Below are 23742 nucleotides of genomic sequence, written 5' to 3' on the forward strand. Positions count from 1 at the left end.
GAGCTGATGGGGGAGGCGGAGAGCGAGGACAGGAGAGCAAGCGAGTTCTATGTGTAAGCCCCTTTGTTTTCAGTTTAAACTGATTTTTACAGAAAAAATCTCGGGTTTTACAAAAAGGATTATTCTTCCCACCCCGATTTTCACCCTCCTTTTGTATGATGCAAATATATAAAAAAAATAACTTATTTTATTAGGAAAATACAACACATTGCATGCAACATATGTATTACGATAATACATTAGTCTGTGTGTGTATATGCAAAGCAGCCTGTGGACGTAACTCTAGAAGAAGCACACAATAAACAAACAGGCACCCATGCAAGCCCTGAAGTGCCTGTGCATCTGAACGTACTGATGAATCTCATGCCCACCACGGACACATTTCAAGCTGTTAGCAGGAAACAATTTAAAGATCTTACCCACTAAAATGGGAAGAAAACAAAAATTGGTATCAGAATGTGTTTCAGCACACAAGGAAGAATTCAAAAGTTTTTAAAAAACAAAAACAGGAGATAAGGATGGGTTGAGTGTAAGCGCAGCAATACTGTAGCCCAGTTATTAAATGTAAATATTTATAGGCTAAGTCTATAGCAGTAAACTGTTTATTCAAATGAAAAGGTTTATTTGGGGATTAGAGAGATACTGTTTTCTTAAATTCAGAGGTAGCATTGTGTTTTGAGTTCTATTTTAGTTCTGCAGCAAACCACATTAAATTCCATTCATCAAAGCATTAATCCACTGAATACTTCCCCCACTGTCCTTCTGTCCACCAAAATAAACCCTGATATTTACCCAGAAAAATTAATAGTTTTTTTCCACCAATTTTCACCTGTTTTTGTTTTTTAGTAATAAACACAGATAAATTCCTGGGAAAATTAAAATAAAATAAAAATGGAAAATGAAGATCCCTACTTATGTGCCATGCCCTTATGTCAAGGGTCCATAGCCTGGGGCTGGTAGAAAATCTTCCCTCAAAACTTTCTGATGGGGAAATTGAGTTTTTGGCAAAACAAAACATTTGTGGAAGCTGTCTGTGGTCCTTATTTTTCTTTGGAGAAACCAAAAACCTGAAAATCTTTAGCTGAAAACAATTTAGATTTCAGCAATTTTTTTTTGTAAAATAAAAAAAAATGTTTTCAACTGAAGATTTCAACAAAATTTTCCACTGAAACACCTTCTCCTCCACACTCCCATGTTCCAATCAGCTCTAGCACCTAGAGGTGGTCCAACCAAAGAAAGAACTGGGAACCTCCGCTCTAGGGAGCAACATTTGAACTTCCAAAGCCAGCTCTTGGGCTAGGGAAAATGGACACTGCTCCATTACACTGACCAAACAGAGTGCAAAAGCTCTTCAGGTAGGAAGGTAGGGTTATAAGGTGTCCGGTTTTTGACCGGAACGCCTGGTTGAAAAAGGACCCTGGTGCCTCTGGTCGGCACTGCTGACTGGGCTGTCAAAAGTCCGGTTGGCTGCTCAGCGGGGGCCTGGGGCTAAAGCAGACTTCCTGCCTGCCCTAGCTCTGCATGGATCCTGGAAGCAGTGGACAGGTCCTTGTGGCCCATAGGTGCATGGGCAGCCAGGGAGGCTCCGTGTGCTGCCTCTGCCCCAAGTGCTGGCTCCACAGCTCCCATTGGCTGGGAACTGTGACCAACGGGAGCTGCACGGGCAGTGCCTGCGGGCTCGAGGGCAGTGTGCAGAGCCTCGCTGGCCGCCCATGCGCCTAGGGCAGGAGTGGGCAAACTACGCTTCTGGCCCGTCAGATGTTTTTATCTGGCCCTCAAGCTCTCGCCGGGGAGCAGGGTCAGGGGTTTGCCCTGCTCTGCCTGGAGCACCCCAGCCCCAACACACAATTCCCTTTATGAGCTCCATCTTCTGCATGCAGAGCCAAACTCTGCAAACCGTGACATCACCGCACTGTTTCTGGGATTGGAACCCCGCCCCTACACAGCAGCCCCCCGCCACTAGGTGGCGGTCTCCTATGGCCCCACCCTCGAGAGCCTCAAAATCGCCATGGGGCTGCTCCCATCGCAGCTAGGGTGACTCTGCCCATTGTGGTGCCTGGTATGGCCCCCTGGGTGTCACTGCTGGCAGGCCCCCTAGGAGCCCCCGGTACTGCCCCATAGAACCCCTCCCTCCCCCATGCCACACCCCATGAGTCCTCCTTCCCACCTCAGTAACATCCCTTATACAGCTCCGCCATGCTACATCCCATAGAGTTCCCCTCCATCACCGGGCATTCAGGGCCTGTCATACAATTTCCTTCCCCAGATGTGGCCCTCGGACCAAAAAGTTTGCCCACCGCTGGCCTAGGGGCTGCAGGGACCTGGCAGCCACTTCCGGGGAGCTTCCAGCACTTTGACCCAGAACCACCTCCCACACTGCACCCTCAGCTGGAGCCCTCACCCCCTCCCATACCCCAACTTTCTACCCCAGCCCAGTGAAAGTGAGTGAGGGTGGGGGACAGTGAGCTAGGGAGGGGGGAAGGAATGAATGGGGGCAGGGCCTCAGAGAAGGGATGGGACAGGGCTTCAGGGCAGAGGTGTTCGGTTTTGTGTGATTAGAAAGTTGGCAAACCTGTAGGAAGGCTTGGGAGAGACGCAAGCAGGGGGACAAACAAAAGAGACTGCAAAGCTTTGCAGGCAGTCCTGGGAGAACCCTGAACAAGCCAGAGAAAGACTGCAGAGTATTCCAGGCAGAAAGGCCTGGGAGCAGGAAGAGAGATTTTTGTTTGTTGGATTTTAATTGGAGATTTTGAAGTAATTTTCTGTGAATAATCCCAAAACCCAAGGAGGACCACAGAAAAAATGTGCTGAGTAAGGGGTCCTGAAGATGAGGAAAGAGAGGCAGGGTACTGCAGAGTAACCTCTGGCCATGAGGGGGTGAACAGGTGGTGACTGGCTCTGTTACAGATGGCAACACCTTTGCTCTTGTTAATATATTGCTACCCAGTTGCCATCAAGTGGGTAACAAATACTCCCATGTGAGTCATGCCAGACCTCTTTTCTGGAGCGGAGAGGTGGCATCTGGTCTGAAATACAATAATCCTAGAATTAAGGTGTGGGCACTCTGAAATGGATTTAATTTACATTGTTAAGGAGTTGATTTACACTTCATGATATAAATACAGCCCAGTTTAAATTGATTTTAACACCTTGTCTTGAGTAGGAAAAAGTCTGAGTTTAGGTGGTGTTTAGATAGCACATGCTAGCTAAACCCCACCTACATTTAGGCCTTGTCTTCAGAGAATCATAAAAAATTAGGGTTGGAAAAGATCTCAGGAGGTCATCTAGTCCAACCCCCTGCTCAAAGCAGGAATCCCTATTAAATCATCCCAGCCAGGGTTTTGTCAAGCTGGGCCTTAAAAACCTCTAAGGAAGGAGATTCCACCACCTCCCTAGGTAACCCATTCCAGTGCTTCACCACCCGCCTAGTGAAATAGTGTTTCCTAATATCCAACCTAGACCTCTCCCACTGCAACTTGAGACCATTGCTCCTTGTTCTGTCCTCTGCCATCACTGAGAACGGCCGAGCTCCATCCTCTTTGGAACCTACCTTCAGATAGTTGAAGTTTGCTATCAAATCCCCCCTCACCCTTCTCTTCTGCAGACTAAACAAGCCCAGTTCCCTCAGCCTCTCCTCCCAAGCAGAGCTGCCCGGGAATGGGGGGAGGGGCAAGTGGGGCAACTTGCCCCAGGCCCCAGAGAGGCCCCCACAAGAATATAGTATTCTATAGTATTGCAAGTTTTTTTTATGGAAGAGGCCCCTGAAATTGCTTTGCCCCAGGCCCCCTGAATCCACTGGGCAGCCCTGCTCCCAAGTCATGTGCCCCAGCCCCCTGATCATTTTCATTACCGTCTGCTGGACTCTCTCCAATTTGTCCATATCCTTTCTGTAGTGGGGGACCCAAAACTGGATGGCCTCACCAGTGCCGAATAGAGGAGAACAATAATTTCCCTCAATCTGCTGGCAATGCTACTACTAATGCAGCCCAATATACCATTAGCCTTCTTGGCAACGAGAGCACACTGCTGACTCATATCCAGCTTCTCGTCCACTGTAATCCCCAGGTCTTTTTCTGCAGAACTGCTGCTTAGCCAGTTGGTCTCCAGGCTGTAGCAGTGCATGGGATTCTTCCTTCCTAAGTGCAGGACTCTGTGCTTGTCCTTGTTGAACCTCATCCAATTTCTTTTGGCCCAGTCCTTCACAATTTGTCTAGTTCTTGACTAAGAAAAGGTGTCAAGGGCTTGTCTATACAGGAAATTATATTTATGATGGCAGAATTATACCAGTATCCTGGAATTATAGGTTTCAGAGTGGTAGCCATGTTAAACTGTATCAGCAAAGATAATACACAACAAAAACACTAACCCAGGAACCTATCCTTGCAACAAAGCCCATTGCCAACTCTGTCCACATTTCAGGGGACACCATCTTAGGAACTAATCACATCAGCCACATTATCAGAGGCTCGTTCGCCTGCACATCTACCAATGTGATATATGCCATCATGTGCCACCACTGCCCCTCGGCCATGTACATTGGCCAAATCGGACAGTCTCTATGCAAAAGAATAAATGGACACAAATCAGACGTCATGAATTATAACATTCAAAAACCAGCTGGAGAACATTTCAGTCTCCCTGGTCACTTGATTACAGACCTCAAAGTAGCAATACTCTAATAAAAAAACTTCAAAAACAGACTCCAACAAGAAACTGAGAATTGGAATTAATTTGCAAACTTGACACCATTAAATTAGGCTTGAATAAAGACTGGGAGTGGATGGGTCATTACACAATGTAAAACCTATTTCCCCATGCTAATTTTCCCCCTACTGTTACTCACACCTTCTTGTCAACTGTTTGAAATTGGCCATCCAGATTATCACTACAAATTTTTTTTCTCCTGCTGATAATAGCTCACCTTAACTGATTACTCTTGTTATAGTTCAGGGGTCGGCAACCTTTCAGAAGTGGTGTGCTAAGTCTTCATTTATTCACTCTAATTTAAGGTTTTGCATGCCAGTAATAAATTTTAACGTTTTTAGAAGGTCTCTTTCTATAAGTCTATAATATAGAACTAAACTATTATTGTATGTAAAGTAAATAAGGTTTTTTAAATGTTTAAGAAGCTTCATTTAAAAATTAAATTAAAATGCAGAGCCCTCCGGACCGGTGGCCAGGACCCGGGCAGTGTGAGTGCCACTGAAATCAGCTTGCGTGCCGCCTTCGGCACACGTGCCATAGGTTTCCTACCCCTGTTATAGTTAATATGGCAACACCCATTTTTTCATGTCCTCTGCATATATATATCTTCCTACTGTATTTTCCACTGCATGCATCCGATGAAGTGGGTTTTAGCCCACAAAAGCTTATGCTCAAATAAATCTGTTAGTCTGTAAAGTGCCACAAGTACTCCTGTTCTTTTTGGAATTATAGGGAAGCTATATAATCTAAACTGGAATAAGAGTGTCCACATGGAGAGTTAATACTCAGATAATTATGCTGGTAAAATTGTATTGGAACAGTGCACAAATCAGCATATTATTACAAAATGAAATCTAGCTGTATCAACGTATCATTATAATTGAAATGTGCACAAATCAGCATAGTTTTCAGACAGGTAGATCTGCCTAGATCGGCTGGGATCTGCAAAATCGGCATATTATTATAATAAATGCTCCCTAGATCACTATCATAGATGTGCATAAATCAGCCTATTATTATAATAGCAATCCGTATCAATAGGCATGCCATAATCAAATCCATGTCAGTATATCAGTACCATGAATATCTGCATAAATCAGCATATTATTATACTGGCAATTGATCTACGTCTGCATACAGCTACAACAGCAAGCTCATACGTCAGCATATTATAAAAATTATCTGCATAAATCAGCATACCACAATAAACGCGACCTACGTCAGCATGTGAACGCGACGATCCGCGCACGTCAAACCCACGGGCGGCCGCCGAGGAGGAGGTGCATAAATTAGCATATGATTTGCATCTCGTTCAGGGCCTGGGCCTGGGGCTGGGGCTGGCCGGGATCGGGGTGGCGGGATGAGGCCGCTGTTGCCCCTGCGGCTCCGGCGGGCGGCGGCCGGGGCGCTCCCGCGCTGCTTCGGCAAGGCCCGGCGCGGGGGGTCCGCCTGGCGGCTCTCCATCGAGGGCAACATCGGTACGGGCCGGGGGCGCTGCGTTAGGAGGGGCTCCGTGAGGCGAGGGCGGAGTAGGGGGCTGGGGGGGTTGTGAGGAGTGGGGAGAGCTGGGGGGTTGGGAGGGGAGTGAGAGGAGCTGAGGGGGCTGTGAGGAGAGGGGGGTGTTGGGTGGGGGCTGTGAGGAGTGGGGTGTGTGAGAGGAGCTGGGGGGGCTGTGAGGAGAGGGGGTGCTTGGTGGGGGCTGTGAGGAGAGGGGTGTGTGAGAGGAGCTGGGGGGGCTGTGAGGAGAGGGGGTGCTTGGTGGGGGCTGTGAGGAGTGGGGGCTGTGAGGAGAGGGGTGTGTGAGAGGAGCTGGGGGGGCTGTGAGGAGAGGGGGTGCTTGGTGGGGGCTGTGAGGAGTGGGGGCTGTGAGGAGAGGGGTGCTTGGTGGGGGCTGTGAGGAGAGGGGTGTGTGAGAGGAGCTGGGGGGGCTATGAGGAGAGGGGGTGCTTGGTGGGGGCTGTGAGGAGTGGGGGCTGTGAGGAGAGGGGTGTGTGAGAGGAGCTGGGGGGGCTTTGAGGAGAGGGAGGTGCTTGGTGGGGGCTGTGAGGAGTGGGGGCTGTGAGGAGAGGGGGTGCTTGGTGGGGGCTGTGAGGAGAGGGGTGTGTGAGAGGAGCTGGGGGGGCTGTGAGGAGAGGGGGGTGCTGGGTGGGGGCTGTGAGGGGAGGGCGCACTAAAGGAACATGAGGGGTCCCTACATCAGCGCTTTGGGCTAGAGTGTGTGAGAGAGAAAGGCAAACAGGCAGTGATAGTGCCCTAGCCTGCATTACTGGCTATGGTGGTGTCGGTTTGGACTGCAAACAGATTAGATATCTAAAAAGATTTGCTTTAAAGTTCTATGTTGGATCTATCTTGTTAGCAACATAAGACCCCTCTATGCCCCTTATATTGCAGACTCTTAAACACACGAGTAATCACATTGACTTCAGTGGAATTTAAAGTCAAGGATCTGTGGAAGGGGTTTGCAGGGATTGGGATCCAAAATATTATCTTGGAAGCTTGGACAGCATGCCCAGTACTGTACAGAACAGAAAGCCTGAGCCCATAGTTGTGATCTTTTCTTTCAGAATCTAACAGTGTTCTCCTTAAATAATGAGATTATGATTTTGCTTGATAGTGTTAAATGTAACACTCTAGCACTTTGCTAATTCACACTAATGGATGGAAGATTCGTTGCAAGTGACCAAACTTTGGAAACTAGTGTGGAACCAATAAAAAGCAAGCACAATCTACTGTAAGATGCATTTCATTAAAATGTTTATCATGATAGTATTCTGATGTTCCAGCTGAGATCAGGGATGAACTGGGCTAGGCAGTACAAACATAGAATACAGTACAGTCCCAGACTCAGAGTTTATGATCAAAGGCCCCAATCTTCAAATACTCATTATGCATAGAGATGAATGTTTTTAGAACTGTGGCCTTAAAAATTAAGGCAGACAAATAGGAATAGACAACCAGCTTATCTTGTTAATTCTAGTACATCATAAAGTCCTAGTAAGTCTACATCCTAGGTATTCTTTAGGTGTGTCTTATATGTTGTCTGTGTTGAGTAAATATATTGTTATATATTTGGTTTAAAAAAAAAAAAGATAGGGTCTCGTATTGAGTTTCCATTCAACCTTGGAGAAGGAGAAGCTGTTAATTTTGTGCTGATAGGAGAGAGTTTCTTCTGTATGGAGAGGGGGGTTACCAAAAGGTATTTTTAGTGTATTTTTTTAAAACAAAATATGTACTTAATACATGTGTAAACAATGGCAACTTAGCTAATATTGGAGGCAGGATACTGGGCTAGATGACTAAAAAGTCTGATCAGGCAAGGCAAATCCTGCATGTATCATTGTCTCTATTTTTGGTTAGGAAAGTCACTTTTTTTTAAATTGAGCTTACCTGCAGGATCTGATAATGCTTTCCTAGCCAGACTTTGACAACTGCTCTTGTATTTTAATTTGTAGCTGTGGGCAAGTCCACTTTCTTAAGGCTGCTGGGAAAAACCTTTCCAGAATGGCAAATGGCTACAGAACCTGTGGCAAAATGGCAAAAGGTTCAAGCTTCCAGTACCAGAGAGGTAGGTATGATAGTGAATAACCAGAGTGAGAATTCGTGGGTGCTGTGATAAGAGTTTCCATCAACCGGCTTTAGGCTTTTCAAAATTTGTTGTGATTTTTAGCAGTGCTTATGAACCCTGGGGACCTAAATCCTCTCTTTATCCACAGCGCAGCATCAGGACAGGCTTCACTCATTGTTCTACTATTGTGCCTCAACCCTTCCCTGTAAGACAAAGTTAAGAAGGGAGTTCAGTTAAACCTGATGATGTTGTCACTGGTCTCTGTTCAAGATGGTTTTCCTCATCCATAAGTCTCTTCCATAATTTGATACTTGAATAGATACATGTTTTTAAAGGGGAGATAAAAATTTAACACGCCAACTCCTGTGATCTAGACTATGATTGCATCAACTGTAAATTCTTAAGAGCTTTTAAGAAACAGGTATTTATTTTTTATACAGCTCATCCAAACATCCAGAGGACAAATATTTTTTACTTGCATTGAGTTCAGCTCTCTAATGACAAAATAAATGTTGAGCAGAACAACCTGATTCTTATTAAAGACCTAGACAGAATCTGCTAATGCCTGTACCTCTGTATTCTCCCTGATATTTCTTGTACAGGACTTACATCTTTAATTTATCATGAGCTCATTGTCGTGATAATATATATTTTTTAATGATGTACATTATAGGCCGAATCAACCACTGCTGACCAGCAATAGTAGCAATTTTCTATGAAGTACCACAACCCTGGAGGGGATAACGCCTGCTCTCCTCCTTCATGATAAACTCCATGGAGTAATTGGGGTAGGCGCGTAAGGCAAGCATAATTTTTGTCCCCAAATGTTGACAATTAGCCATCTGGGATCAAGGTCAAGCATGTGCCTTGTTGCCAAGAAGGCTAACAGCATATTGGGCTGCATTAGTAGAAGCATTGCCAGCAGATTGAGGGAAGTGATTATTCCCCTCTATTCAGCACTTGTGAGGCCACATCTGAAGTACTGCATCCAGTTTTGCCCCCCCACTACAGAAAGTTGTGGACAAATTGTAGACAGTCCAGTGGAGGGCAACAAAAATGATTAGGGGGCTGGGGCATATGACTTACGAGGAAAGGCTGAGGGAACTGGGGTTATTTACTCTACAGAAGAGAAGAGCGAGGGGGGATTTGATAGCAACCTTCAAGCACCTGAAGGGGGTTCCAAAGAGGATGGATGTTCCAAAGAGGATGTTCTCAGTGGTGACAGATGACAGAACAAGGAGCAATGGTCTCAAGTTGCAGTGGGAGAGGTCTAGGGTGGATATTAGGAAACACTGTTTCACTAGGAGGGTGGTGAAGCACTGGAATGGGTTACCTAGGGAGGTGGTGGAATCTCCTTAGAGGTTTTTAAGGCCAGGTTTAACAAAGCCCTGGCTGGGATGATTTAGTTGGGAATTGGTCCTGCTTTGAGCAGGGGGTTGGACTAGATACCTCCTGAGGTCTCTTCCAACCCTAATCTATGATTCTATGTGCATTAGAGAGAAAAGATTATTGCTGAGTTTTCTGTGTCCAGTTTTGGTGTTAACAGTTCTTTTAAAAGGATGGAAAAACTGGAGAGGATTCAGAGAAGAGCTACAGGAATAATCTGAGGTCTGGAAAACATGCAGTAAGAGATTTAAGGAGCTTAATCTATTTAGTTAATCAAGGAAGAGGTTAAGAGGTGACTTGATTATGGTCTAGAAATCCCTTTACAGTGAGTCTAGCTATCAAAGGCAGAATAAAATCCAGTGGCTTGTAGTAGAAAAATTAAAACTGGAAATAAAAAGTTGTACCTTAACAGTGAGGGTAGCTAACCATTGGAACAACTTAACAAGGTAAATTCCTCATCACTTGGAGTCTTTAAATTGAGGGTGAATATCTCTAAAATGCTCTAGTTCAAGGCCCTCAACTTTTCCAAACTACTGTACCCCTTTCACGAATCTGATTTGTCTTGCATACCCCCAAGTTTCACCACACTTAAAAAATACTTGCTTACAAAATCAGACCAAAAAATACAAAAGTGTCACAGCAACTATTACTGAAAAATTGCTTACCTTCTCATTTTTACCATATAGTTATAAAATAAATCAACTGGAATATAAGTATTGTATTACATTCCAGTGTATAGCATATAGAGTAGTATAATCAAGTCATTGTCTGTATGAAATTTTATTTTGTACAGTAACTCCTCACTTAACGTTGTAGTTATGTTCCTGAAAAATGTGACTTTAAGCTAAATGATGTTAAGTGAATCCAATTTCCACTTAAGAATTAATCTAAATGAGGGAGTTAGGGGCCAGTGAAATTTTTTTCACCGTGTGTGTGTGTGTGTGTATTTATACACACACAGAGTATAAGTTTTAAACAAACAATTTAATATTGGTACACAGTGATGATGATTGTGAAGCTTGGTTGAGGTGAAGGAGTCAAAGAGTGGGATATTTCCCTTACTGCTAAATGATGAACTAGCAATTGGCTGAGCCCTCAAGGGTTAACTCTCTCACTCTACAAGGCAGCAGGAATGGAGGGAGGGGTGACATCACAGGCAGAGACACACACCAAGAGATATGGGCATTTCCCCTTTAAGTACACTGCCTTGTTAATTAGATCAGCTTGCTGAGACCGCAGCTGCTGCAAGCTCCCTCTGTCCTGAGCCCTGGTGTGTCCTCCCTGCTCTATGGAAGATGGGGTAAGTGGGGTGCAGGAACAGGGGGGAGGGAGACACCCTGACATTAGCCCCCCTCTTCCTCCCCCCCCCCCTGCACAGCAAGCAGGAGTCTCGGGGAGCAGCTCCAAGGCAGAGGGCAGGAGCACATGGCAGTGGGGGGAGGGATAGCTGCAATTGCTATCCTGCTGGGCAGCTTAGGGGAGCAGGGAGCTGATAGGGGCTACTGGTCCACCCTGGTTCCAAGCGCCCACCAGCTAGCTGCAATGGGCTGCTCTTCCTGCAAGCAGTAGACAAAGCAGGCGGTTGCCAAACAACTTTAGAAGGGAGTGTTGTGCAACGAAACAACATTAACCAGGATGACTTTAAGTGAGGAGTTACTGTACTGACTTCGCTATGTAGCCTGTTATAAAACTAGGCTGAGTTGATGTATCCCCTGAAAGACCTCTGCATACCCCTAGGGGTATGTGTACCTCTGGTTGAGAACCATTGCTCTAGTTCAACTACAAGTTATTAGGCTCAAATATCTAGCAGAGAATAATCCTTTCCGCTGCAGGATTTCCTGGGTGAAATTCTCTGGCCTATGTTATGCAAGAAATCAGACTAGATGATCATAGTTATCCCTTCTTGTCAAGGTTTCTTTTCCCACTCTGAACTTATGGGTACAAATGTGGGGACCTGCGTGGACACTTCTAAGCTTAATTACTAGCTTAGATCTGGTAACACTGCCACCACCCAGAATTCCAATGTCTGGGGCACTCTCTGTTTCCCCAAAACTTCGTCCCCTCCCTGGGTTGCCTTGAGGGACTTCACCAATTCCCTGGTGAACACAGGTCCAAACCCCTTGGATCTTAAAACAAGGAGAAATTTACCATCCCCCTCCTTTTCCCCCACCAATCCCTGGTGAGTCCAGATCCAATCCCCTTGGATCTTAAAACAAGGAAAAAATCAATCAGGTTCTTAAAAAGAAAGCTTTTAATTAAAGAAAGAAAAGGTAAAAATTATCTCTGTGAAATCAGGATGGAAAATGCTTTACAGGGTAATCAGTTTCCTATAGACCAGAGGAGCCCGCCTAGCCTTAAGTTCAAAATTACAGCAAACAGAGGTAAAATCCTTCCAGCAAAAAGAAACATTTACAAGTTGAGAAAACAAACATAAGACTAACACGCCTTGCCTGACTAATTACTTACAAGTTTGAAACATGAGAGACTGATTCAGAAAGATTTGGAGAGCCTGGATGTACGTCTGGTCCCTCTTAGTCTCGAGCGAACAACAACAACACAAAGAGCACAAACAAAAGACTTCCCTCCACCAAGATTTGAAAGTATCTTGTTCCCCTATTGGTCTTCTGGTCAGGTGTCGGCAAGGTTTACTGAGCTTCTTAACCCTTTACAGGTAAAAAAGACATTAATCCTAACTATCTGTTTATGACACTTCTGATGCTGAAATCTGAGTCCTGCACCAGTTGTACCTGAGAATACCCTGCGGCCAGTGATAGGGATGGATAGCCTGAAAACCTCTTTCAGTGAGACTTTCTTCTTAAATGTGCTTTTTTGCCATTCCCTGGCAGACCTCGTCTTCTCAGAACTTTGGCAACCTGCTTCAAATGGTCTATCAGGAGCCTTCTCGGTGGTCCTATACGTTCCAGACATACTCCTGCATGAGTCGACTTAAGGCCCAGCTGGAGCCCCTTTCAGAGAAGCTGTTGAAGACCCCGGATCCAGTGCAGATTTTTGAGAGATCTGTATACAGTGATAGGTACAGTGCTAAAAATCTCCAACTGCTTCAGCTAAACTACAGTGCTTTCTGTTAGTCAGTATGTGCTGAGAAACAGGGCAATGCCATTTAAGATACCATGCCTCTTTTATGGCACTTGGCCACACAATAAATACTGTTTGTTTTCTAGAGGTGGGTTTCTGACACACACCCCTTTTAACATCAACAAACTGATCAGAGAATCCTTACAACTATGTAAATAGGCACTTTTCTGACCCCTTTCACCATTGTATCACAAACATTTCTTATCGTAATACTCTCTACATCACAGAGGTATTACGTGTGTTTTACAGATGGGGAAACTGAGGCACAGAGCCTAAGAGCCTGATTCATTGCTGTTCTGCACCTTGTGTTACTTACACCAATATAAAATAAATGTAAAATGCCATCAGAACAGAGGGGTAGAATTTCATGCTTGCCGTGCCCCAGTGTAAATGACTGCACAAAGTGCAGGGAGTTGGTGAACCAAACCCAAGGTTGTACAGGAGGTATGTGACAGAGGTGGGAATTGAATCCAGGTCTCCTGAGTCCCAATCAAGTGCCTTAACAAAAGATCATCCTTCCATAAACTGCCCCAGATTATGTGTCTTTTGGCACCTACAGGAGCAGCAGAAAACTGTGGATTAATGATTGAATTCTAGGTCCCTGTGATGTGTTCAAGCATCGCAGAAATCAAACACACATTCAGGGTGTATTCTGGACTAGTGATGAGATGATAATGCAATCCATCTGGCACTTGAATGGCCAAAAGTCCTACTGTCAACATAAACTTGAAACTGATGTTTAAAAAAGAAAATCACATATGTTGTTAATAATAGGTCCAGTGGTAATTGGTGTCCCATAAATACCTAAGAGAGGGAACACAAGAGGTAGTTGGATTTTCAGATTCAAATTTTTTTTCATTTTTCTTGCTTCCAATTTACAACGCACTCAACTCAAGGAATGAAAGTAGCCTGGTCAGTTTCACTCTTAGGTATACATGGAACTCTGCCTTAAAGGATCATTCAGGTGAGCAATAAAATGGTTGCTTGATTCATTTAGGTTAAAAAGGTCAAACAAAATTATCTTGCTGATACCTCAAGGATCATAGGTTCATGTAATATGCACATGATATTTATGAATCTTTCACATGATTTTAATTGGAGCAGTTCATACATGTTCACACTGCTTTCATTTACTCTGGTGTAAATTTGGAAATAATTCCATTGTAGTTACCAGTGCAACTAAGCAGACTTTGTCCCACATGAAGCAACCGAACCAACTGCCACCGTTTTCAGCAGTCCATTTCTAAAGGACAAGTGAAAACTTTAGCCAATAAGCTAAGCCATGGCTACACTGGCGCTTTACAGCGCTGCACCTTTCTCGCTCAGGGGTATGGAAAAAACACCCCCCTGAGCGCTGCAAGATACAGCGCTGTAAAGCGTCAATGTAAACAGTGCCGCAGCGCTGGGAGCGCGGCTCCCAGCGCTGCAAGCTAAACCCCATGAGGATGTGGAGTACATGCAGCGCTGGGAGAGCTGGCGCTGCGACTACACTCATACTTCAAGCCATGGCAGCGCTTTGAAGTTTCGAGTGTAGCCATACCCTAAATGTCCTTGAGTTCCAAGGACTAGTTAAAGCTGATCTGTGGTGTTTGTCATGCTGTTCTCAGTTTCATTTCCTGATTCTCTTGCATTAACTTGATGCTGTTGTGGTTGGTTTTCCAGCACAGAAGAAGAATGTTAATTAAAGCAGTTAATTTAAAGGTTTATATAAAATTCATTTAAATGTTTCCATTCCTATTATTTCAAAGAAACAATCTTTAGAACCTAGTTGAATATATATTTTGAGTTGCTAATTGCCACTTATGTTGCAGACCAAAAAGAACCATCCTCACTCATTTAATTAAAGTTTCATGTGTATACTGGAAGGAGCTTATTTTGTAGCTCCTGTCAATTAATGGGACTTGCAGTGTTTAAACAGATGTTGACTTGAAAAATGGGAATTACAAGATTTTCTGTCTGCCCAGTTGTATGAAGTGAAGCATGAGGCATATTGGAAGTGCTTGTTTTCCAAAGAGGTGTCTCCTATGATGTAATGCCTTCTAGGCTATTCAGAATATGTTGGCATTAGATCTGGCTAAAGGGTCACTTTTTCCAGATGCCTTGGTGAAGCGGATTGGAGGTGAGATAATAAACTATATTTATGCATTCGCTGAAAGTGAGGGAAGTGTGAACATTACATAAGAGTAGCATAAACAGTGTGTTGATGCAAATGCTTTGGGTTGAGACTTGTGAAAGAGGGAAGTAATTCATGGTGTGTGGAAAAATATAACCCCTGATTATAATTCACTATTTAAAAAAAAAATAGTAGCTGGCTGTTTTAGTAGCATCTCATAGATTTTAGGGTCAGAAGGGACCAATGTGATCATCTAGTCCGACCCCCTGCACAAAGCAGGCCACAGAACCCTACCCATCCACTTCTATAACAAACCCCTAACCTATGCCTAAGTTATTGAAGTCTTCAAATTGTGGTCTGAAGACCTCAAGCTGCAGAGAATCCACCAGCAAGTGACCCATGCCCCATGCTGCAGGGGAAGACGAAAAACCTCCAGGGCCTCTGCCAATCTGCCCTGGAGGAAAATTCCTTCCCGACCCCAAATATGGCGATCAGCTAAATCCTGAGCATGTGGGCAAGACTCACCAGCCAGCACTCAGGAAAGAATTCTCTGCAGTAACTCAGATCCCATCCCATCCAACATGCCATCACCAACCACTGGGCATACTTATCTGGCGATAATCAAAGATCAGTTGCCAAAATTAGGCTCTCCCATCATACCATCCCATCCATAAACTTATCAAGCTTAATCTTAAAGCCAGATATGTCTTTTGCCCCCACTACTCCCCTTGGAAGGCTGTTCCAGAACTTCACTCTTCTAATGGTTAGAAACCTTCATCTAATTTCAAGTCTAAACTTCCTAGTGTCCAGTTTATACCCATTCGTTCTTGTGTCTACATTGGTACTAAGCTTAAATAATTCCTCTCCCTCCCTAATATGAATCCCTCTGATATATTTATAAAGAGCAAGCATATCCCCCCTCAGCCTTCTTTTGGCTAGACTAAACAAGCCAAGCTCTTTGAGTCTCCTTTCATATGACAGGTTTTCCATTTCTCGGATCATCCTAGTAGCCCGTCTCTGAACCTGTTCCAGTTTGAATTCATCCTTAAACATGGGAGACCAGAACTGCACACAGTATTCCAGGTGGGGTCTCACCAGCACTTTATATAACTGTACTAACACCTCCTTATCTTTGCTGGAAATACCTCGCCTAATGCATCCTAAAACCGCATTAGCTTTTTTAATGGCCATATCACATTGGCGGCTCATAGTCATCCTGTGATCTACCAATACCCCAAGGTCCTTCTCCTCAGGGCCGTCCTTAGGCATAGGCAACATAGGCAGCTGCGTAGGGCACCTGAAAATTTGGGGCACCACTGGGTCTTAGTGTCCACCCTCTTGTTTTCCTATCCCTGTTCTGACCCTTCCTGCAGGCTCCCACAGATGACTGCTCTAGCCTGGTGAGTCTTCCTTGGGAGGGAATCTAGTAGTTAAAAGTGAAAAAACCTCCAGCCTGCCAGACCTATTAGCACAACATTGAAACTGTTAAAGAGACATTCAAGGGGTAATAAAGACATTTAACAGGCATTTGCCAACCCCAAGGCACTGTTAGGGCTTGTCTACATCACAAAGTTGCAGCGCTGGTGAAGGGGTTACAGCGCTGCAACTTAGGAGGTGTACACATCTGCAGGGCATCACCAGCGCTGCAACTCCCTGTTTGCAGCGCTGGCCGTACTCCCATTTTGTCTCGGGTGTAGAGGATCCAGCGCTGGTGATCCAGCGCTGGTAATCAAGTGTAGACACTTACCAGCGCTTTTCTTGACCTCCGTGGAATAAGCAGGTATCGCAGCATACCTGAGGAAGCCTCTCTGGTAATCAAGCAGGTTTCCTTCCCCGGTTTGCTCTCGCGTTCCCCGAACCCCCGAGCAAGCAGGTCTCCTTCCCTGCGGTTTGCTCTCGCGTTCCCCGAACCCCCATGCAAGCAGGTCTCCTTCCCTGCAGTTTGCAGGGGGGTTCGGGGAACGCAAGAGCAAACCGCGGGGAAGCAGGTCTCCTTCCCTGGTTTGCTCTCGCGTTCCCCGAACCCCCGTGCAAGCAGGTCTCCTTCCCTGCGGTTTGCTCTCGCGTTCCCCGAACCCCCCTTGAAGCCGCTCAACAGCGCTGCAGTGTGGCCACATCTAACACCACTTGCAGCGCTGGTTGCTGTAAGTGTGGCCAATCTGCAGCGCTGGCCCTATACAGCTGTACTAATACAGCTGTAACAACCAGCGCTGCAAAATTGTAGATGTAGACATACCCTTAGTCTGTATCAGCAAAAACAAGGACGAGTCCTTGTGTCACCTCAAAGACTAACAAATTATTTGGGCATAAGCTTTTTGGACTAGAACCCATTTCATCAGATGTCCACGAAAGCTTATGCCAAAATAAATTTTTATACTATCAGTTTCTGACTTTACTGACAAAAACAGTTGTGCATTAATGTAATATTTACACAGAACATGTCAGTCTACAGGACTTCAGTTTAAAATTTGCTTTAAAAATATTTCATTAGTGAGCTGGTGAAGATTATAAAATCACATTTCTAAAAAATGCTTGCATAGAGTTTTAGATGCACAATCATCTTTAGCCTTAAATGTGTGGATCTTCACACATAGTTTTTTAAATAAATCCTTCAAAAGACCTCCCTTATCTAAAATACACATTTTAATTACTATAGTTAAAAAAAAAAAGTGCTTCCAAGTCTTCCTGTCCTTTCTGTCCATCCCTTCACCACCTTTCTCCCCACTCCCCACTCAAGAGAGCCCTTAAAGGGACAACAGTCCTTCCCTTCCAGATAGCTGGACAAAGAGTTCCCTTTCTTTACTTCTGACTATCTGACAAACTAGTTTTAAAAGAACCCTCCAGCAAAATCAGTACCTTAGTAAGACAAAATCCTTGTTATACCTAAAATCTTTGGAAACATATTTTTTTAAAGTTGGTGAAATTTCATAACCATGTCTCTTGTTATGGAGATCACACAAAGTAAATTACAGTTCCCTTTTTCTAAAAGCAATGAACATTGTTATGAACACACTCTCTGATTAATTTAAAAGAATGTCTTTGTTTCAGTGAGTTAAATATGTAGTAATCTGGAATGCTGGCTTAAGATTTGAGTACATTTAAAATATAAATTCAACTTAAAAATACTGATGAAGAAAATGTAGAACAGAGAAGAGCTGCATCATGTATTCCATTATATGTAATGTTGTATTCAGCAGGACAGCTGACTCACCCTTACTATGAAGTTTTTGCAAATAAATCTCTGACAAACTTCAGGGCATATCAAAAAACCTGTGACTGACATTTTTATTCCCAAATTTTAGTGCTTTTAATTAGGTACTTTCTTCATGTCCATTCTGCATGAGGGAGAGTGCATGGAAGTCTCTGTGGGGAACTGTGACTCTCCGCCATCATGAGGCAGGCTGGGCATCTCATTATCCTTTGCTGTCAAGTCCCTCCTCCCCCTCCCCCACCAGGCTGTGAGCTTGGGCTGCCATCCGGCATAGGGCCACCAGTTTAATAATACTGCGTAGGGCCCCATAAATCCTATGGACGGCCCTGCTTCTCCTCCTCTGTTGCTTCCAACTGATGCGTCCCCAATCTATATCTAAAGTTCTTATTATTAATCCCTAAGTGCATGACCTTGCACTTTTCACTATTAAATTTCATCCTATTACTATTACTCCAGTTTACAAGGTCGTCCAGATCTTCCTGTATGATATCCCGGTCCTTCTCCATGTTAGCAATACCCCCCAGCTTCGTGTCATCCGCAAACTTTATTAGCACATTCCCGCTTTTTGTGCCAAGGTCGGTAATAAAAAGGTTAAATAAGATTGGTCCCAGAACCGATCCTTGAGGAACTCCACTAGTAACCTCCTTCCAGCCTGACAGTTCACCCTTCAGTATGACCCGTTGTAGTCTCCCCTTTAACCAGTTCCTTATGCACCTTTCAATTCTCATATTGATCCCCATCTTTTCCAATTTGACTAATAATTCCGCATGTGGAACCGTGTCAAATGCCTTACTGGAATTGAGGTAAATTAGGTCTACCGCATTTCCTTTGTCTAAATAGTCTGTCACCTTCTCAAAGAAGGAGATCAGGTTGGTTTGGCATGATCTACCTTTAGTAAAACCATGTTGTACTTTGTCCCAATTACCATTGACCTCAATGTCCTTAACTACTTTCTCCTTCAAAATTTTTTCCAAGACCTTACATACTACAGATGTCAAACTAACAGGCCTATAGTTACTCGGATCACTCTTTCTCCCTTTCTTAAAGATAGGAACTACGTTAGCAATTCTCTAGTCATACGGTACAACCTCTGAGTTTACTGATTCATTAAAAATTCTCGCTAACGGACTTGCAATTTCATCTCTCTAATTCAAACCAACGTTTCAGCAAAGAGTCCTGCAGTAGAGGGTTTTCAGTGAGACCATTCCAAAGACTCCACCAAAATTTGTCAATCTTGAGGCCATGCTCCAAGACCCATTTCTACAGCTTTCGCCTGCAGGCAGTGTGGGAGGGAGTTAACACCTTTTGGATTTTGGGGATTAAGCTCTTCTAGAAGGGGAAAGTTAATGTATGATACCAATCATGCACTGCAGTCTGGGAAACCTATTTTCACTTAAATGTGTTGGAATTAAATGTCTGAAGGGATTGGGAATGAGTTAATTGAGCTTTTCAACTTTAAGGCGCTGTTTCAAATCGTGCTTAGGTCAGTAGTGACCAAAAATTGTTACTGCTTTATGTCATGCTCAGTTGGTGGTCTGTGTGAAATGAGTTGGTGAATCTCTGCCTTGTTCCAGCTGGGGTGGGGATGGAGGGCCTCACACCACACCACCAACAGGCTTGGTACTATCTGACTTCATCATTGCTGGTGGTCTCAGCAGACAGGTAAAAGACTTAATGGTCCAGTGAGACACAATTCCCTTCCCAACCCTAGAGAAGATCGGTTGTATTAATTTAGGTGGAGTACATATAGGCCAAAGGTGTTAACATAACCCAGCCACCATCCAAAACTAAACAGTCTTAAACAAGGTTTGGTATACAGAGACCTCAGCCTGCTTAGCACCATGGCCCACTATTAAAAATCCAGAAAAGAAGGAAAAACCGTAAAAGCATTTGAAATGTAAAGCATTAAATAAGGCTTTAATTTAGCAACATTTCTTGTTTCCTTTCGCTTTTGCTAGAGAGAGGTTTAAAAGGAAAAGCCCTTTGTTTGATAGTCTCTTAGCCCTCGTCCAGACTACCCCGCCGTATCGGCGGGTTAAAATCGATTGCTCGGGGATCGATATATCGTGTCTAATCTAGACGCGATATATCGATCCCCGAGCGCGCTTTTATCGATTCCGGAACTCCATCAACCCCAACGGAGTTCCGGATTCGACACGGAGAGCCGCGGACATCGATCCCGCGCCATCTGGACGGGTGAGTAATTCGATCTTAGATATTCGACTTCAGCTACGTTATTCATGTAGCTGAAGTTGCGTATCTAAGATCAATTTTCCCCCCCTAGTCTGGATGAGCCCTTAGGCTATGTCTACACTACAGACCTTACAGTGGCACAGCTGGGGAGGGATAGCTCAGTGGGGGAAGGGCTAGAGTGGTTTGAGCATTGGCCTGCTAAACCCAGGGTTATGAGCTCAATCCTTGAGGGGGCCACTTAGGGATCTGGGGCAAAATCAGTACTTGGTCCTGATAGTGAAGGCAGGGGGATTCAATGACCTTTCAGAGTCCCTTCCAGCTCTATGAGATGGGTATATCTCCATTTATTTTTATTTTTTTGTACCGCTGCTGCTCCACCACTCTACAGTCTCCTGTGTAGCTGCTCTGTGCCAGGAGGAGAGAGCTCTCCTGCTGGCATAATTAAACCACTCCAAATGAGCAGCAGTAGCTATGTTGGCAGGAGAGTATCTCTCACTGATATAGTGCTGTCCACACCAGCACTTCTGTCAGTGTAATTTATGTGAGTTAGGGGTGGGTTTTTTCCCCCTACACCGACAAAAGTTTTGCTGACAAAAGTGCTAGTGTAGACAAAGCCTTAGATGGTATCCAAAATGGCAGTAACGCTTCTTTTTGGAGGAAAGAAAAGCTGGTTGATCTGGGCTAAAGCTGCTGTTTGTTGAAATCAGTTTTCGAAGAAAAGCTCTCTTGCTTCAGGTCTCTTAGGTGGTAATAACTCATCCCAGATTGTGTTATGAATTCAGCTGGAGCTGACAGAAATGGTGATGTCATCTGGGTCCCTCCCTGTGGCCTGGTTTGGTCAGAACATCTGTCATGATTACAAAGGCCCAAGGTTGCAGGAAGTGGTAGTGATGGCAGCCCTGATGGAGAGCCTTGCTTCAGTAGCCTCCATTGGTTCTTTGAGTGTCCCCACCACACCCTCAAAATTCTCTTTTTGTAAGGACCCAACAAGGGAGTGATGTGTGGAATAGCCCGTTTCCTCATTTTGTCCACCAATTAGGCCTAATAGCTGACACACCAGTTTTGGTTCATTAACATCCAGCTCCACGTAATCTATTTTTCACAAGCATGATTTCAACAAGCCTTGAGAACTGTAGCAGTAGGCCATTTTTGTTTAGACTGTTTCAGTTTTTCTGTCTCCTTTTTGTGCCTTTTCCCATCAATATTTGTTTTATAGGTTATTGTGACATCACATGAACTGTCATTCACGTCTTACAATTAAACTCAGGACTATTATTACAATGGGCCCCTACAAGTCAGGTTCAAGGTGCATTGGCAGGGTAGTGCAAGAGGGAAGCTCCCCCTACCACTGTCCGCTCCATCCTTGTTCTGTAAGAAAACATGCCCTCATCATCCAGGGCTGACAGCCCAATCAACACAGCTACAGCTGCATTACCTAGACCAGAACTAAGACAATTAACGATAGAAAAACCCTCGAGTAACTGTTCTGCTAACCAATGTGACACTGTCCAACTTGTCTCTTTCTTCTCTGGGTACTGAAATGTCTGTGTTAAATCTATGCTGTTGACATGACCTCTTGGAGCAGGGGCTGTCTCCCTATGTGTCTGTGCAGCGCCTGGCGCATTATGGATCTTACCACAGTTAAAATGCACTTTCTCATTCTAGAACTGCAGGGACTTTGTTTAGGCAGGTTTAATCTACTTGCTGTTCTCTTTTGTCCTTCCTTCCCTAGGTACATCTTTGCTAAGAATCTCTTTGAGCTTGGCCACCTCACTGAGATTGAATGGACCATTTACCAGGACTTGCACACCTTCCTCCTACAAGAGTTTGGGGATCGAACTGCTCTGCATGGCTTTCTGTATCTCCAGGCAACTCCAGAGGTAACTGAGACCATGACTGGAAACTAACTAAAATAATCTCTAGTGGCTGCATTGAAGGTTGGCCTTGCTTTCCTTGAGAGGCAAAGGAACTCTGGATTATATCTGATCAGAAACAGACTGGGACTCAAGAGGTCTGGGTTTAACTCCCAGCCTTGCTATGTAATTTGGGTCAAGTCAATTAATCCCTGTGCCTCAGTTCCCAATCTGTATGATGATGATAGCCCAGCAATTAATGTGGGGAGGGGTCTCTGAAAGGTTCCAGAAATGTGAGAGGGTAAAAACCAATACACCTAAGGACTTGTCTGCACTAGAGATTCCTGTGATAGCCATCTTATTTACCTGTCCTAGTATAATTCTGGCACATCCCTCTGTAAAGAACCTTCTAACTGCTCTGAGCTTTCGATGTAAGGGTCTTGAGACAGTTTGCAACTGCTCAAGGCAGGAAAGCAGCGAGTAGTTGAGGTTAGTCACTAGTTGTATTAGGGTAGCTCCTGGAAGCCCTGACCAAGATTGAGGCCCCAGTGTTCAAGGCACTATATGTATACATACTGAGAGACAGTGCAAGTTCTTCAGGAAAGGGACTAAGCAGACAAAACAAAGGGAGGGAGGGATGGGAAACCAAGGCACAAAGAATCCAGTTACTTGGCTGATCTTACACAGCAGATCAGCAGCAGAATCAGGAATAGAACCCAAATCTCTTAAATGCTAATCCAGTGCTCTGTGAGCTGGACCACGTTGCCTATCCAGTGAGGGCCATTTTCTTCTAAGAACTTATTCTGTAACCCAGAGGGAAAATCAGTTCCCTCGGTTATGCAGTGCTCACTATGCAGCCTTAGTTCCAAACAGCTACTCCTTGCTCTTGTTTTTTAAAGGCTTAGCCCCAGTATATGGGAAACTACTTTGAGGGTTGGGAGAATATAGACTGCTTTTATGTATGGATGACTGCTCTCGGGGCTTCCTCTCTGTGCATCATGTTGGCTCTTCCTGATGATGGCTGGATTCAGCTTCTTCCAGAGCTGTATCTGTCAACACTGACACAAGTTGCTGCCCTTCTAGCACTGGGCGGGTGTGTGTGTAAACATTCCAAGTATGGGGCCCAGTTGTGCTTGTAGTGAAGTTAATGGAGTTTTGCCCCTGACTCCGGTGGATGAATGGTCAAATCCTTACACACCCACTATATGTCTGGCCCTAGACAGGCATTGTGACTGGTCTGTTGTGTGAAGCCATTCCTACTTTGTGTGGCTGCATCCCTTTCCAGCTGCCTAATGCTGAATTTGAACTGCTGCTGTTGTCTGAAGTGCCCCATCCCCATTGGCCCTATCCAAATGTGGTTGAGTTTGCAAAGCAGACCTCATTGAGTCCTGTGGGGTAAATGAGTGGGTCATGCTAATGGAGGAGCTGTCATTTCCTCCCTTCAGAAATGTCTGGAGCGGTTGCACCGAAGGGGGAGGCCTGAGGAGAAGGCGATCCAGCTGGAATATCTGGAGCAGCTTCACACTCAGCATGAAAACTGGCTAGTAAAGAAAACCACGGAGTAAGTGACAATAGAAATGGCTTCCAGATTCTCGGCCATGCAAGCCTGGCTCTTTAAATG

The 23742-nt window shown here is 44.6% G+C and overlaps 1 protein-coding gene across 9 annotated transcripts in view; it reads left to right on the forward strand.

The window, feature by feature from the left end:
- The first annotated feature begins 5907 nt into the window (after positions 1-5907).
- DGUOK (deoxyguanosine kinase) overlaps positions 5908-23742 on the forward strand; it is a 29155-nt gene continuing 11320 nt past the window's right edge. For 6 of the 9 annotated variants that reach the window (XR_003998978.1, XM_030551919.1, XM_030551920.1 and 3 more), the window contains exons 1-5: positions 6050-6182; positions 8157-8269; positions 12502-12689; positions 22001-22148; positions 23567-23682. Coding sequence is in view for 8 of the 9 variants with exons in the window: in XM_030551919.1 (XP_030407779.1) it covers positions 6065-6182; positions 8157-8269; positions 12502-12689; positions 22001-22148; positions 23567-23682 (683 nt within the window). In the remaining variant the exon portion in view is untranslated. Of the gene's footprint in view, positions 5985-6049; positions 6183-7320; positions 7436-8156; positions 8270-10923; positions 10956-12501; positions 12690-22000; positions 22149-23566; positions 23683-23742 lie in introns of those variants that run through there. The other 3 variants (XM_030551922.1, XM_030551923.1, XM_030551924.1) reach the window with 3 other exon arrangements.

This window comes from Gopherus evgoodei, chromosome 2 (assembly GCF_007399415.2).
Source record: "Gopherus evgoodei ecotype Sinaloan lineage chromosome 2, rGopEvg1_v1.p, whole genome shotgun sequence".
In the NCBI taxonomy this organism is placed as follows: domain Eukaryota; kingdom Metazoa; phylum Chordata; order Testudines; family Testudinidae; genus Gopherus; species Gopherus evgoodei.